General features: G+C 38.5%; 1 protein-coding gene across 9 annotated transcripts in view; it reads right to left on the bottom strand.

Annotated features, from left to right (window-relative positions):
- LOC115420086 (dedicator of cytokinesis protein 3) overlaps positions 1-13122 on the bottom strand; it is a 237527-nt gene that overhangs the window by 30553 nt on the left and 193852 nt on the right. For 5 of the 9 annotated variants that reach the window (XM_030135293.1, XM_030135297.1, XM_030135294.1 and 2 more), the window contains exons 21-31: positions 13010-13110; positions 12807-12888; positions 11617-11787; positions 11119-11304; positions 9616-9808; positions 8140-8267; positions 7223-7369; positions 5015-5113; positions 4771-4865; positions 4235-4310; positions 1635-1735 (exon numbers count right to left, since the gene is read on the bottom strand). In XM_030135293.1, coding sequence (XP_029991153.1) covers positions 1635-1735; positions 4235-4310; positions 4771-4865; positions 5015-5113; positions 7223-7369; positions 8140-8267; positions 9616-9808; positions 11119-11304; positions 11617-11787; positions 12807-12888; positions 13010-13110 — 1379 coding nt within the window. The remainder of the gene's footprint in view (positions 1-1634; positions 1736-4234; positions 4311-4770; positions 4866-5014; positions 5114-7222; positions 7370-8139; positions 8268-9615; positions 9809-11118; positions 11305-11616; positions 11788-12806; positions 12889-13009; positions 13111-13122) is intronic. The other 4 variants (XM_030135298.1, XM_030135300.1, XM_030135299.1 and 1 more) reach the window with 2 other exon arrangements.

Below are 13122 nucleotides of genomic sequence, written 5' to 3'. Positions count from 1 at the left end.
GTCTTTTTTCTTCAGCTTTGGGTCTTTTTCTAAAAAAATATATATAAATACGAATTTTGACATCATTCAAACTATGAATATTTTCTGGCAAACACAACTGTCTTTAAGGCAGTTAAAGGCTTTAAAAAGGTCTCATTCTCTGGCGAATTTCATCATTTTTTCCAGAGAAATGAAGTCTCACCTCATCTGGTTGTGCCCCATAGCGAGAGACAATACATTTTTAGTCCCATCTGAAATATGCAATAACTCACACATACAGTACAAAACATAATTTTACAAGTCAAGATATTTGCAGTTTGTGGTGAAACTGTTCAAGTATCAGAATGTGAAAATATGTAAATACCAGGACCACACACCAAACAAAGTCAGGTGAAGGGAGGTCTGCAGCCTAAATATGACCAGACTTGTAGGGAATTTCCCTTCTTTTAATACTTTTCCACCATGTTCTCGAAGACCGAGGTGAAATTAATGAAATAAGAACTGTTTTGATGTTGGTGACAAGTATCATGTATAGATACAGATGCAGTCCACTTAGCTGTTTCCACACTAAACTATCCAATACTTTACTGTCTTTATGATGAACTGTCTTGTCTGAAGGGGCACACTAAAATGGCAGGCACTTCTCCTCACTATTGCCATAATGTAATATAGGCTGATTCAAGTTTTCAGTCGGCTTCAGCTTTACTAAAATCTTAAAACAGAGGTATGTGAGATGCTTTGTATGGCAAAAATCCTGCTGAAGCAAATGTGAACTGTTACAAAGTCCAAAGGATTATAAATTCATTAATGAGTAAATCCTTAATGTGAGTAGATATCAGATGCATACTGACTTTTGTATTTTCCTTTACATATATACAGAGTAAACTGACACAGACATACATGAGCAGTGCATTAAAAATAATCAGAAGTGCAGGAAATGAAGCATTTGATCCTCAACATTTCCTTTACTAGGAGTCCCTGACCTTGGTTGAATGCAGTGGTTCTCAACCTTTTTTGGCTCGTGACCCCATTTTAACATCACACATTTCTGGTGACCCCAGACATTCAAAACAGAGACATTTTTTTTTGCTAAAATTAATTTGCTGTTGATCATGTAATAGTTTGCTATACTATGTCCCAAAAAAAGGTTAATTTTAGATGACATTTAGTCTATATAATGTATATTATTATGGACGGAGGCAGAAAAGCCAGGTGTAGATTACTGCACAGAGTGAGAATTTTATTTTCCTTGGTCAGGATATGTACAGTCAGTCCAGCTTGGATTTACAAGGCTGACAATTAATACTGAACAAACAATAACTCAAACTATGAATTATGAAAGAGCTGCAGCATCTGAAACTGACCACAATGAACATTTGAAAGATAAACAGTACCACAGTGCTTCAGTTTCAGCTTCAGAGTTTGTCATGTCTTTTATGTATTGTGATTGTCTCTGTCAACTCACCATATGTTTTTATTAGTATTTTTTTATTTTTATTTTTATCAATTATGAGAAATTTCAGGCGACCCCATTTGAATTCCAGGTGACCCCACGTGGGGTCCCGACCCCAAGGTTGAAAAACACTGGTTTAATGTGTCCCTTCTTGGCAAACTACCAAGAAAATCCACCCCCATTTGTGTGTGTGTTTTCTTACTTGTCTAGGACTTTCTTCCTCTTTGCAGGACTCAGGTTTTCCAGCTGTAAACTGGGCTGATTGATGTACAGCACTGCCAGACTGAAGTAGGAGTTCCACACCTGATCACACAAACAGATGAAAACATCAGTAATGCCTTCGCACAGTGTTTTTACCCTCTGTAAATTTTTTATGTGGGAAAATTAGTTTAGAGAGATCATAAAAGTTCTACTGATTCATGATGATCTATTGTTTTCACTCCTGGCGGCAAACCCCAAAAACAAAACCATCTTCCCTTTGATACACAAAGTTCATTGCTGTCTGGTTCAGAGAGAGCTTGAAGCTTTTTCTCACTGAATGTGAATAAAGAACAATGATACTACATTAACATAATCAGTGATCATTCATTCCTTTTTTTAATGAACAGCTTAACCCTTCAGAGTGTTATGAGGATGCTGGAGCCCATCCTAGCACCGATGGGTGAAGGTGGCATAGATATGCACTAGATGTGTCGCTAGTTCATGAGAGAGCTGACATATACAGATAAACAACAATTCACTGTCATACTCACACTTGTGGGTACATTAGATCAACCAATTAATATATTAACCCATAAACACCCAAAAGTTTTTTTGTGGTGACTTTTGACTTTTTTGTGGTGATTTAAGCATTTCCCAGTGATTTATCAGCATTTATTCTAATATTATCTAATGCATTTTTCAGTGAAAATCAGGTATTTTCTGATATTTAATTTACTGAACATGTAGGTATTTACAAAAGCACTGGTTAGTATTTAAAAACAAAGAAAATTCAAGGAAACATAACTTTTTCAGCAAAGTATATCATCAATTCTACACAAAACAAGCATTTACAACCAATGTCATTTGTAAAAATACATGAACCACTACAAAGACTATGGATTTATCTGTCTGTTATCTATTATTGTGTATCTGTTTGATCAGTTTTAGTAAATCTGTTCTTATTTTACTAGTTTTAGCATATCTTGTATTTGTATCTATAACCTTGTGCAGCACTTTGGGCACTTGTTTTGACTGTGCTATATAAATAAACTTGACTTTAACCTGAAAATGCTGAGAAACTACATTTTACCTGAATTATTTCCATGTATTGACAGGATTAGCGGTTTAACAGTTCTTAAACATTTTAGATGAGTAGATGCTTTTGGCCTTTCAGGGTTAAGGTGCATGTCTTGGGATGGTGTGAGGAGGTCGGGGTACCCAGAAAGAATCAGTGATCATTTAATGTAAATAGGACTTTGACAGACTTGTTCTATAATCCCACAAACTAACAGTGTGGTCAGCCATCCATCTTTCTTAACAAGAAATCTGTCTGGAATCGTGGGGCTTGAACCCAAATATGAAGGCGGGACTAACAGGCACCGAGTAAAATCACAGATAAGATGGACGTGGCGCTTTTGTCAGAGAAATTTAAGAATATAGGGTGTAATCTGTAATTCAATCCTTATTTTTGAATCAAATAAACAGCCGACAACAGTTGTTAAGTGATCTGTGGACTGGAACTGACTTTGACACACGACAAAAAGAAGTATGGCGCATTGTGAAACACTCCCCCCCCCCAGACTTGTGATTGGTTTGGTATAGAATAGATCGTGCATATTTCACAGCGACTGGCCCAATTCCAGACTGTTTTCTCAATATTGAACACACTAAGAAAATGGGATGGCTGGCCAGGCTAGCAAACTAACTGTCTTTTTCCTTATTTGGTAAAATCAGTGTGAAATATAAAAAGACAGTCAGTGGCATTATCAGAAAGAGTGAGAAGATCATATATATTTGACAGACATTTTTAACTTCATGCTCAAATGGTGCTTTCAGACAGTTACCATCGTCTTTACCCAGAGTTCACTACTCTACTTCAGGTTCACACTCCTCAGTGCCAAGGATTAGGAGTCACTGTTATAAATACATATTTGTTCTCAGTGCAATCAGATTTTTTAAATGGCCAGCCTTGTTGACTTCTGGGTTCTTTGTTTCTTTTTGTGGGTTTTAATTGTATATATTTAACCTTCTTTTCTTTTTTTTTTTGTTATTTACAATTTCAGTCTGGTTAGTGCAAGCAATAAACAATCAAACTGACAGAATTAAAGCACTTAATCACACAAGAATAAATAATATTCAGAGGCAAGTAGAAATGAGTATAAACAGGCCTTTAAAGCTGTTAATTAATATAAAACACTTACAGGAATCATTAAAAACACAGATTCCAGTCAATGGTTTTAGCAGAGTGTTCTAAAAGAGCTTCATAAATTAATGTATATTACAGTGTTTTCTTATAGAATAAAGACAGAGGTGTGTGTTAAATGGGATGTTTAGAAGTACAAGAAACTGTATTGTTGTGTATGTGTTGTTGTTTCTATATCTATCTGACTGTTTGATCTTAATAGAAACTGAAGTGAATATTATTTCACAAGACAGCCTGTAAACCACAGTGAGGAAAGGGATTCTTCAAACCTCACTGGACAGAAAAACCCATTAGTTATTGATGATAACCCCAATTAACACAGATTCAGTTGATGGTTTCTAGGTGTGTGTGTGTGTGTGTGTGTGTGTGTGTGTGTGCGCGCGCGTGTGTGTGTGTACCTTAAAGTCAAAGTCAGCTTCTGTGAAGTTCTTGTGCAGAGCAGGAGAAAGGTACTGAGCTGTGGTCAGGATGATGCTGTAGAGAGGAAACAAAATGAGAATGCTTACTTTACAACAGGTAACAGTTCATCTCTGAGTCTGTGGCCATTCTCTTTTGTACACATATCAGTAGAGTGAGATGTGATGTTGGAAGGATGAGACAAAATTAGTCTTTCTGGATTTTAACATGAACCATAATTTCTATATGAAGCATACTGCACACAGATTCAGGGACAGGAACCAGGTCACCATGACTTTAATCTGATAAATTACTGGAAATCAGGTAATACATGAAACTACTTTACATGAACCAATAGACTCAAAATGGTGCATTACAGGAAGAATTTCAGGTCACATCAACCAACCAGCCAAAGGCCACAGAGAAACAGACAGTGAATTGTTATAGAGTTCAACCACAGGTGTCCAAGGTGATCGTGTCCTTGAGGATTTAGAAGTATGCATACTTTCTACCATATATTGTTGTTTGTGTGTCTTACTTGCTGGTCAGAAGCCTCATAATGTTCCAGTCACGTGGGAAAATACTCAGCTTCATCAGATTCCTAAACACACACAAGATCTTCAGCAGAAACTCCTAAAGAGAGAGAAGAGATCAGAGGCAAGTGTCAGTGTCTCTCAAACAATATCCAGACATTTTGTGATGGAAATTAGTAAATGATATAATCTGTTTCTCTGTCTTTGTGGATTTTTTTTTAAAGCAGCACTCAGGACATTAGTTTATACCTTGAGCTCTTCTTTGCTCTGAAAGTTTTCCATCAGATGTTGAAAGTGGATATCTGTCATCTGACGGAGGAGTGATAGGAGGCATGACACATACTCCCCCTGCCAATAGAAAGTTGTGGACAGACATGTGAGCCAATCACATGGAAGAAATTAGAAGTGACTTAATCAGTTAATGACAGTCGGACAGAAAAGGCTCTTTCCCAATCTCTAAAGCCCCTTTTACACAACACTTCTGTTGCGGGAATATTTCACCTTTATTCCGGAACGTCTGTGTCAATGAAATGGTGGGATCATTTGGTCCCACCTTTATTGTGACTTTGTAACACCTCTGGAGGTAGTAACAGAGCTGTGATAAAGGTGGGATCATGATTCCGTAACGCTATGTAAAAGAAATACCTCTTGTTCTGTAACCAAGGTGTGATGGGAGAGACAGCAGGTGCATGTGGAGGCGCTGGAATGATTCTGCGGCTACTAAACAGGTGTTAGAAGGTGGCCGTGGTGGGCCACAGAATTCATGCCGGTGCCTCCATACAGGGGTTGGACAAAATAATGGAAAAACCTTAAAAAATCAACAAAATATAATTTAATATTGTGTAGGTCCGCCTTTTGCAGCAATTACAGCCTCAGTTCTCCGAGGCATTGATTCATACAACTTGTGAATTGTTTCCAAAGGAATTTTAAGCCATTCTTCAGTTAGAATACCCTCCAACTCTTTTAGAGACGATGGCGGTGGAAATCGACGTCTTACTTGAATCTCTAAAACTGACCATAAATGCTCAATAATGTTGAGGTCTGGGGACTGTGCCGGCCATACGAGATGCTCAACTTCATTAGAATGTTCCTCATGCCATTCTTTAACAATTCTAGCTGTATGGATTGGGGCATTATCATCTTGAGGTGAAGGTGTTTCCATTATTTTGTCCAACCCCTGTATGTGTCCACTGTCTTTCCCGTGCCTGAGGATTTAAAAATGAGAGCTGCGTCACCACCCCTTTGATTCCAGAACACACGCTCCGCTGTGTAAAAGTCCAGCCTGTCTCACCTCTGTTACTCCTTTGGCTTGACTGTAAATCAGTCAGTGGTGGAAAAAAGGTGGGATCACCATCTCGCCTTTTTTCCGGGATCTCTGTGTAAAAGTGGCTTTAGTGTTACTCTGTTATGATGCACCTCTGGCAGTATAAGACACAATGTAATGTTCATCAAATTGGAGGCTGTAACTAAATTAAAGCGAGGACATGTGTACGGAGATTATGTGGACAGGGCAGTTTTTGGGAACTGGATTGGGATCGAGCCAAAGACTGAATGTGAAGGAAGATGAATATGTAAAAGTCGTTTAGATTTAGTGATTTATTCCAAACATGCAATGAAATTTAACATATATGCACTTGCAAAACATAATAATAATACAAATATCAAGAATCATAACAATCTTAGTCAGAAGAAAAGCACAATAATTCCATTTACATGCCCGAAAAGGGGTGGGAAGAAGTATAATTTATTTAATCCCACCCCCTCTCCTTACAATATTATTAATAATATATGCCCCTCTTTCTTTTACATTACTCTTCTATATTTATATATCTACATTAACAGCAACTATAGCAAAAGACTGAATTACACCTCACTTCTGAATAATAAAAATATGTACAATCAAAGCTTTTCTGCAGAAACGAATGGAATAAAGATAAAGATATGATCAGAAGACATTTAATAAGAATTATTTAAGGCATGCAAACATGCAAAGAGAAAAGGATGAGCAGGTTTAAGAACTGAGAGCTGCATAGCGATAAAGCCAACAAAATGTGACAAGATGTCAAGGATCAGATGGAGTAAGAGTGGGCAGTATGAACCAAAGGAATACTGTAGTGATGGTTATATTATTTCACACAACATTTTATTACTATGATGAACTAAGTTTTCACATTCATAACTATTAAAACCGGTTGTCTGTGATTTTTTAGACCAAAATTAGCCTTTTTGGTTTATTTAATGTATTTTGGTACTATATTTTGATAAGTATCTGTTAATTTACATGTAAGATTTTAACCATTAAATTACAGTATGCCCAAAACAATACTGTAATACTTAAAATAAACTATAATGATCAGAGTAAATACTGCCCAGTCCAAGGATTTGTGCATAAATAAAAAATGAAGGGCGGCAGGAGGTGAAGTAGTGATAGTAGTAGTCGTATTGTTAGTTACTAACAGTGATCTCCGCGGTGCACTGCGGACAGCGTTGACCCCTTACCGCCTCCTGCGATTGACTCTTGCTCATTATTGACAGTAGGGTCTGCAGGAGAACATCCAATAAGGACTCGACCATCATCTCCACCTCCTCCTGCACTGACGTGTCCTGTAGGAAGAGAAAGGATGTGAAGAAGAGAGAAAAACCGAGATAAAGGGATTAGAGAAGATATTATCAAAAGATGATGATTCCTACTGGTTTTGAAGATCTAACACCTTACCCGTTAGTCCAACTGTAATATAATTTGTACCTGAAACACTAATGGAGCTTTGCAGTTGTTCAGGCATGTATGTAAGTCACATGTAGTAAAGTTTGTCCATCTGTAAATAACTGAGGCTGCGTGAGTTCATCTAGCCACACTGACTGTATCAGATGACACATCCATGACCGTCTTTCAATATATGTGTGATTCTAACCATATATGTTGTTTGTTAATCCATATTCTTTTAATCTCAGTCATGCTTTCTCATTACTCAAGTGCAGTTAAAACAAGTACAAATGTGCGTTATCCAATTACAGATGGTTAAATATCACACAAATGTATGGTCTGGAATGTATAAGAATGATGACTTAGCTGATTTTTGAAAATCCATATAACTGTGGTCTGCATTACTGAAAATTGCAACTACTGAAGATTTTAATAGTAGTGCAGTGTGTTAAACATCATCGCCTCTGGGGGGCACTTTAGGTTGTTAATCATCCTTCCTTTTTTTTTCCTCAGGGAAACTCACAGATATAGGAGAGGAATTCATTGCAGCAGTAATACAGAAATTCCCAACAGTGCAAAGACATACACATTGTATAGACGTACCAGTGCACATGGAGGTTCATTTTTGTATATTTCATATGTTTCTATATAGTGTGTGTTTGAGTGTTACCAGTGAGCTCGTCTTGATTATGGAGAATATAGAGCTGAGTATTCCAGAGCAGATGAGCAGCTCTTTCTGCTGCCTCAGATGGAGATGGATGTGATGCAGAACTACAGGAAGCAGAATCCTTCGAGACTCTGCGGGTAGAAATGTGCAAACACGAAAAGACATTAGCCATATGGGTTGATGTGTTCAGTCACTAGGGCTTTGTGGCTGAACAGAGTGTAATTGGTTTACCAAAGAAATCAGAGCAAAGGAAAAGCACAGAGTCATTTATTATTTGTGTTTGGATGGGTTCCCAGTCTTTAGTGCTTTTGACGACAAGCTGTGGGGCTGATTATACTTTGATAACGTTTTATTTTATTTATTAAATACAGTGAGAGAGGCGGTTTGGTTGTTGAGGTATTTGGCTATTAATGTATCATCCAAACGTACCAGTAAAACAACATTATATTTATGGTGTAAAGTACAAATTGCCAGTGAGACTAGGACACAAAGATGACAAAATGCTTTCAGGTTATAAAATAAGCCACTGTAGATCCAAATTTATCAACTAAACACACTAGCAAGTACAGATAATTACAACCCCCCCCCCCCCCCCCCCCCCCCCCCCCCCCAAAAAAAAAAAAAAAAACATCAAAGATTGTCTCTTCCTATCGGCTGTTTAAGTATGTTAACATTTTCAGTCTCATTATGTTAAAGAACAACAGCAGCAAGTTTTGCCATAAACATTTGTGTCTGTGTAAAGGTATTTTTACCTCCGCCAAGGAGGTTATGTTTTTGCCAGGGTTTGTTTGTCTGTCTGTCTGTTTGTCTGTCCATTAGTGTGCAACATAACTCAAAAAGTTATGGACAGATTTTGATGAAATTTTCAGGGTTTGTTGGAAATGGGATAAGGAAGAAATGTTTAAATTTTGGTGGTGATCGGGGGTGGGGTGGGGGGGCACTGATCAGCCTTGGCGGAGGTCTGTGCTCTCCGAGTGCTTCTAGTCTTTTGCAGGGATTTCATTGTTAAACACCATGTTCCACCACAACAACTTCTCCCCTGCACTGCTTTATAAAGTATCGTTGCTGCATCCTGCACTTAGCACGGTCTAAGGCAAGTGTGATTTGCTTAAAGAAATATAAACAGGCCAAATAACCCAGGGAGTACTTTTTCTAGAAGATAGAGGCCTGGATAAATGCCAACAAAAGCTGTAGACATTTTATCTGACTGGACTGTATTTTTACAGGTGTGATCTATTGTGGTTTTATGAACATAAACTGTATTAGGGAAGCAAATTAGCAGCAGCTAAAAATGGTCTTTTCTTCTATGTTGCTGCACTGTTCCTAAAAAATGAATTAATAAATACAATAAAACATATTGAATTTGCCTTATTGGATTTACTACACCTGATATATATATCTATAAACTTCAGTTTCATATTCAAGAGAAAAAACGAGTAAAACAGAAAAATGTGTTTGTGCTTTTGTTCACTAATTTACCTGGAAAAGAGAAGAGCTTGCTGTCCACTGTGCGGGCTATGGACTGCAGCTTGACTACATCCATGGACTGTCCGATGTGGACCGTGGATGGCATGCTGCCCAGAGTGCCACGCACAAACTCAGCTACTTCCTGCACTGTAAACATCTGCAGCAGTTCATCAAAGATCGCTGGGAAGGAGTTCAGCAGAGCAGCCTGAGGAAGAGGAGACACAATATGAGGAAGACTGTTGTCAAAGGAAATCAGAATTAGGTCTCAAGTGGAGAGAAATGTGACCATGACTTCACTCTGTAATAAAACACAGCAGAGAAAGGGGAAGTATTAGTGGAACGGGTGAGAAGCTAAATTCCAAAATGCTTCACTGATAATTGTTTTCATTAACCTTTAATACAGGTGTGTGTTTACCAGCACTACTGTGTGTGTATTTATCTCAACAGGCTCTCTGGTTTTTGCGTTATGCAGCAAATATAAAATATTTACTGCTTTCTAATGGGTAGTGGAATTTAGCTTTTCACCAGGCTGTGAGACATCTGTAAGGCATAAAAGAGAGTGAAATACTGTTAAGTGAGTTAATTTGTTAGTAGTCAAGATATCACAGTGAGGGCCAAAGAGTCAAGGGTAACCAAATGCTTCCAACCAGTGAGGGTTTATTCTCTTTAGTGTCACTGCACAACCAGCACAATGTGGCAGTCTTTGGATTCAAAGTTATGTAGTTTGTGATTCTGGTACAAAGATGATTGGTGTGACTGGACACAATTGTTGCAGTGTGACAGAACGCAGTAAAGTGTTTGAAAGCCTTTGTTCCATTTATTCTCATTATTGTCTATTGTGTTTGTCTGTATTCTTCATCCCTTCCCTTCCCCTTACAAGTGTTTTCTGGCCCTTGTCAGGCTGATGTTGTGAATAATAGACTGTCAGTGATTTGTTGACTGGAAAAATAAAGGTGCTATCTGTGTTTTTCCTGTGTCTTTGTTGCCTGAGCTAACTGCGCAACTTTTATTTTGTTCACAATGGAATTAATGGAACTCAAGGCACGGATAAACTCCCCAAAGTGTGTTCTTTGATAATGTGCCTTTTATCATCATTTCTAAGTGCACACAGCGTGCTGCTGCTACATGACAGATCAGAATCACACCAGTCTGACGTGACTGAACTTCCTTTGATGAAATCCTCTGGGTGTTGTGCTAACTTGATGCACAGTGCATCTGTGACAGATAAGATGAAGAAATGAAAGGGAAATTTTTCAGGTGTGTGTTGACAGTGGACTGTGATATGCAATGAGGTTTGTTGAACACATGAGGTTTGAGTGAGCAGTGCACTGCAGGGCATGTATGAAATGTTGTGTAATGTGTAGGTGATGACAGTCACAGGAAAGATGTGCACAAGAGAGGTGTGTGTGTTTGTTTGTGTGAGGTTAGGCTCACAAACAGCTGAACAGGTGAATAAGGACTCGGGCTTCACACAGGGAACAGGGTGTTCTGGGTTTCATCCAGATGTCTACTTACTGATAACGGAGAAGGCCGCAGAGCGTTGGAGCTCCAGGCCTGATTGCAGTTGGCTTGCCCACCACCAGGAACCTGTCCTGGGGCAGGGGGTGGGGTTTGGCCCAGGGCAGAGGCTAGTGCTAAAGGAGCAGTAGGTCCAACACCAGGACCTGGGGCTTGATTTTGGCCTGGACAAGGCTGGGAGCCCTGTGGGGCATAAGTGTGAAGGGAGGGCACCCAGGTGGAATCATAGGGACCCAAAGGATGGGGCAAAGATTTGTGGGAGATTGAAAAAGAGGATGAGGTAAGAAATAACAAATTGGTCCAAGGTACAAGTAGGAGGTAAAAAAAAAAAAAAGGGAGACAGAGTCAGATTAAAGCAACTAAAAGGAGATGAGAAACAAGCTAAACGGAAGAATTCACTGAAACAGGGACATTTATTAAATGAACAACAAAACATGTTTCAGGATGTGCAAAATGTGTATTTTTGAGTGATTGTGTCTGTGTGTATGACCTCACCTGCGTGAAGATGAGAGTCTCTGAGTTGCGACTATCGAGGCTGAGGACGAATCGGATCGACTGAAATAGTTCCTGGATGCTGGTTCGAAACTGCTCCTCCTCCATTCCACAGGTTGCTCGAGAGTAAAGGATTCGAGACTGTACGATAAACTTGAACAAGTACTCCAAGGCCTGATGATAAAGATGTGTGTGTCAATAGAGAAAAAAATAGTAAAACATAAAAACCAATTCCAATTTTTTTCTCTATTCCTGACATAGATGAAAACTTACAGTATGGTCTGGTGAAATTCAGTGAAATCTGATTTGTAATCTTTTTGAAAACAGGGCAACTGCTTGACATATATGTCAAAAATATAGAGGTGATTTCCAAGTGTTTGTCAGGATAAATGAAATGACATAAGAGAATCAAAATATCGAGCACAAATGGATTGCATCAGCAGTAGCACAGACTCACTTCATAGTTCATATTCCGATGAATTGGTTGGAAAAATTAAACAGACAAAAACAGGCTAAGACTGAGTGTATGTGAATTTGGACAGACTCGTTAAAGATGAGTTTAAAAGTCACATCTGAACCCACAGCTGCGGCATGTGTCAAAACTATCCTCAATAATTCACATCGCCCACTTTCACATGACAGTGTGACCCATTTCAGACGAATGTTTAAGTTTGATAAATAATTGAATGTGCTGAGCAGTGGTCTGCTAAATGTGGTACATTCTGTACATCAGCATCAGATGGTACATCTATTCTGAGCTCGACCTACAAAACTGATGCATTGGGGAATCTGTGGAGTCAGGTACTGCACTTCTGAGTGTTTCCTGTCACTACCACTATAAATTAAGCTAATAAATTCATAAATTAAACCAATGATAATCTATTAACATCCATGAATGATTTGCTTCTTGACCGTCGTAATATTTGTCCAAAAAAAAAAAAAGCCTGTTACATACTTTGTACTGTAGTCATATGAAATATAGATTTTGTGACTTATCTACAAGAGACACTGATTTGCCAATGCTTTTTAATCAGTCACCTGTGAATGGATTAGATTTTCCAAGTCCAACTAGTCATGCACAGAGAAACAATGTCAGACAGATGATATTTTCTTACTCACAAACAATAGTTTTGTTTAAATATCATCAAAACCCATGTATGATATTAACAGTAGCCTCTGTCAGTGGCCCTTACCCTCATGGCTTCCTGTATGTGGTCCTGTCTGACCACCTCTGCAGAGCGGTCCATGTACCACTTCAGACAGCGAATCAATTCTCTGAATCACAGCAGACATTAAATGCAACATTTGAAACTACTGGATTTAAGCATAATATGACAATTGAACCCCGCAGTAAGGCTAGAATTTACTGATGATAAAGTAGACGTTATTCACTCACTTGTAGGCCAACGCGCCAGCAAAGTGCTTCTGGATATATGTGTCCATCACTGGTCTGAAGTGATAATATTTACTGTCCCTGAGAAGGTTTATGATAAACACCTGAAAAAGACA

The sequence above is a fragment of the Sphaeramia orbicularis genome, chromosome 5 (genome assembly GCF_902148855.1).
Source record: "Sphaeramia orbicularis chromosome 5, fSphaOr1.1, whole genome shotgun sequence".
NCBI classification, from domain to species: Eukaryota; Metazoa; Chordata; class Actinopteri; order Kurtiformes; family Apogonidae; genus Sphaeramia; species Sphaeramia orbicularis.
The sequence above is the reverse complement of the archived record's forward strand: the minus strand, read 5'-3'. Positions and strand labels throughout refer to the sequence as shown.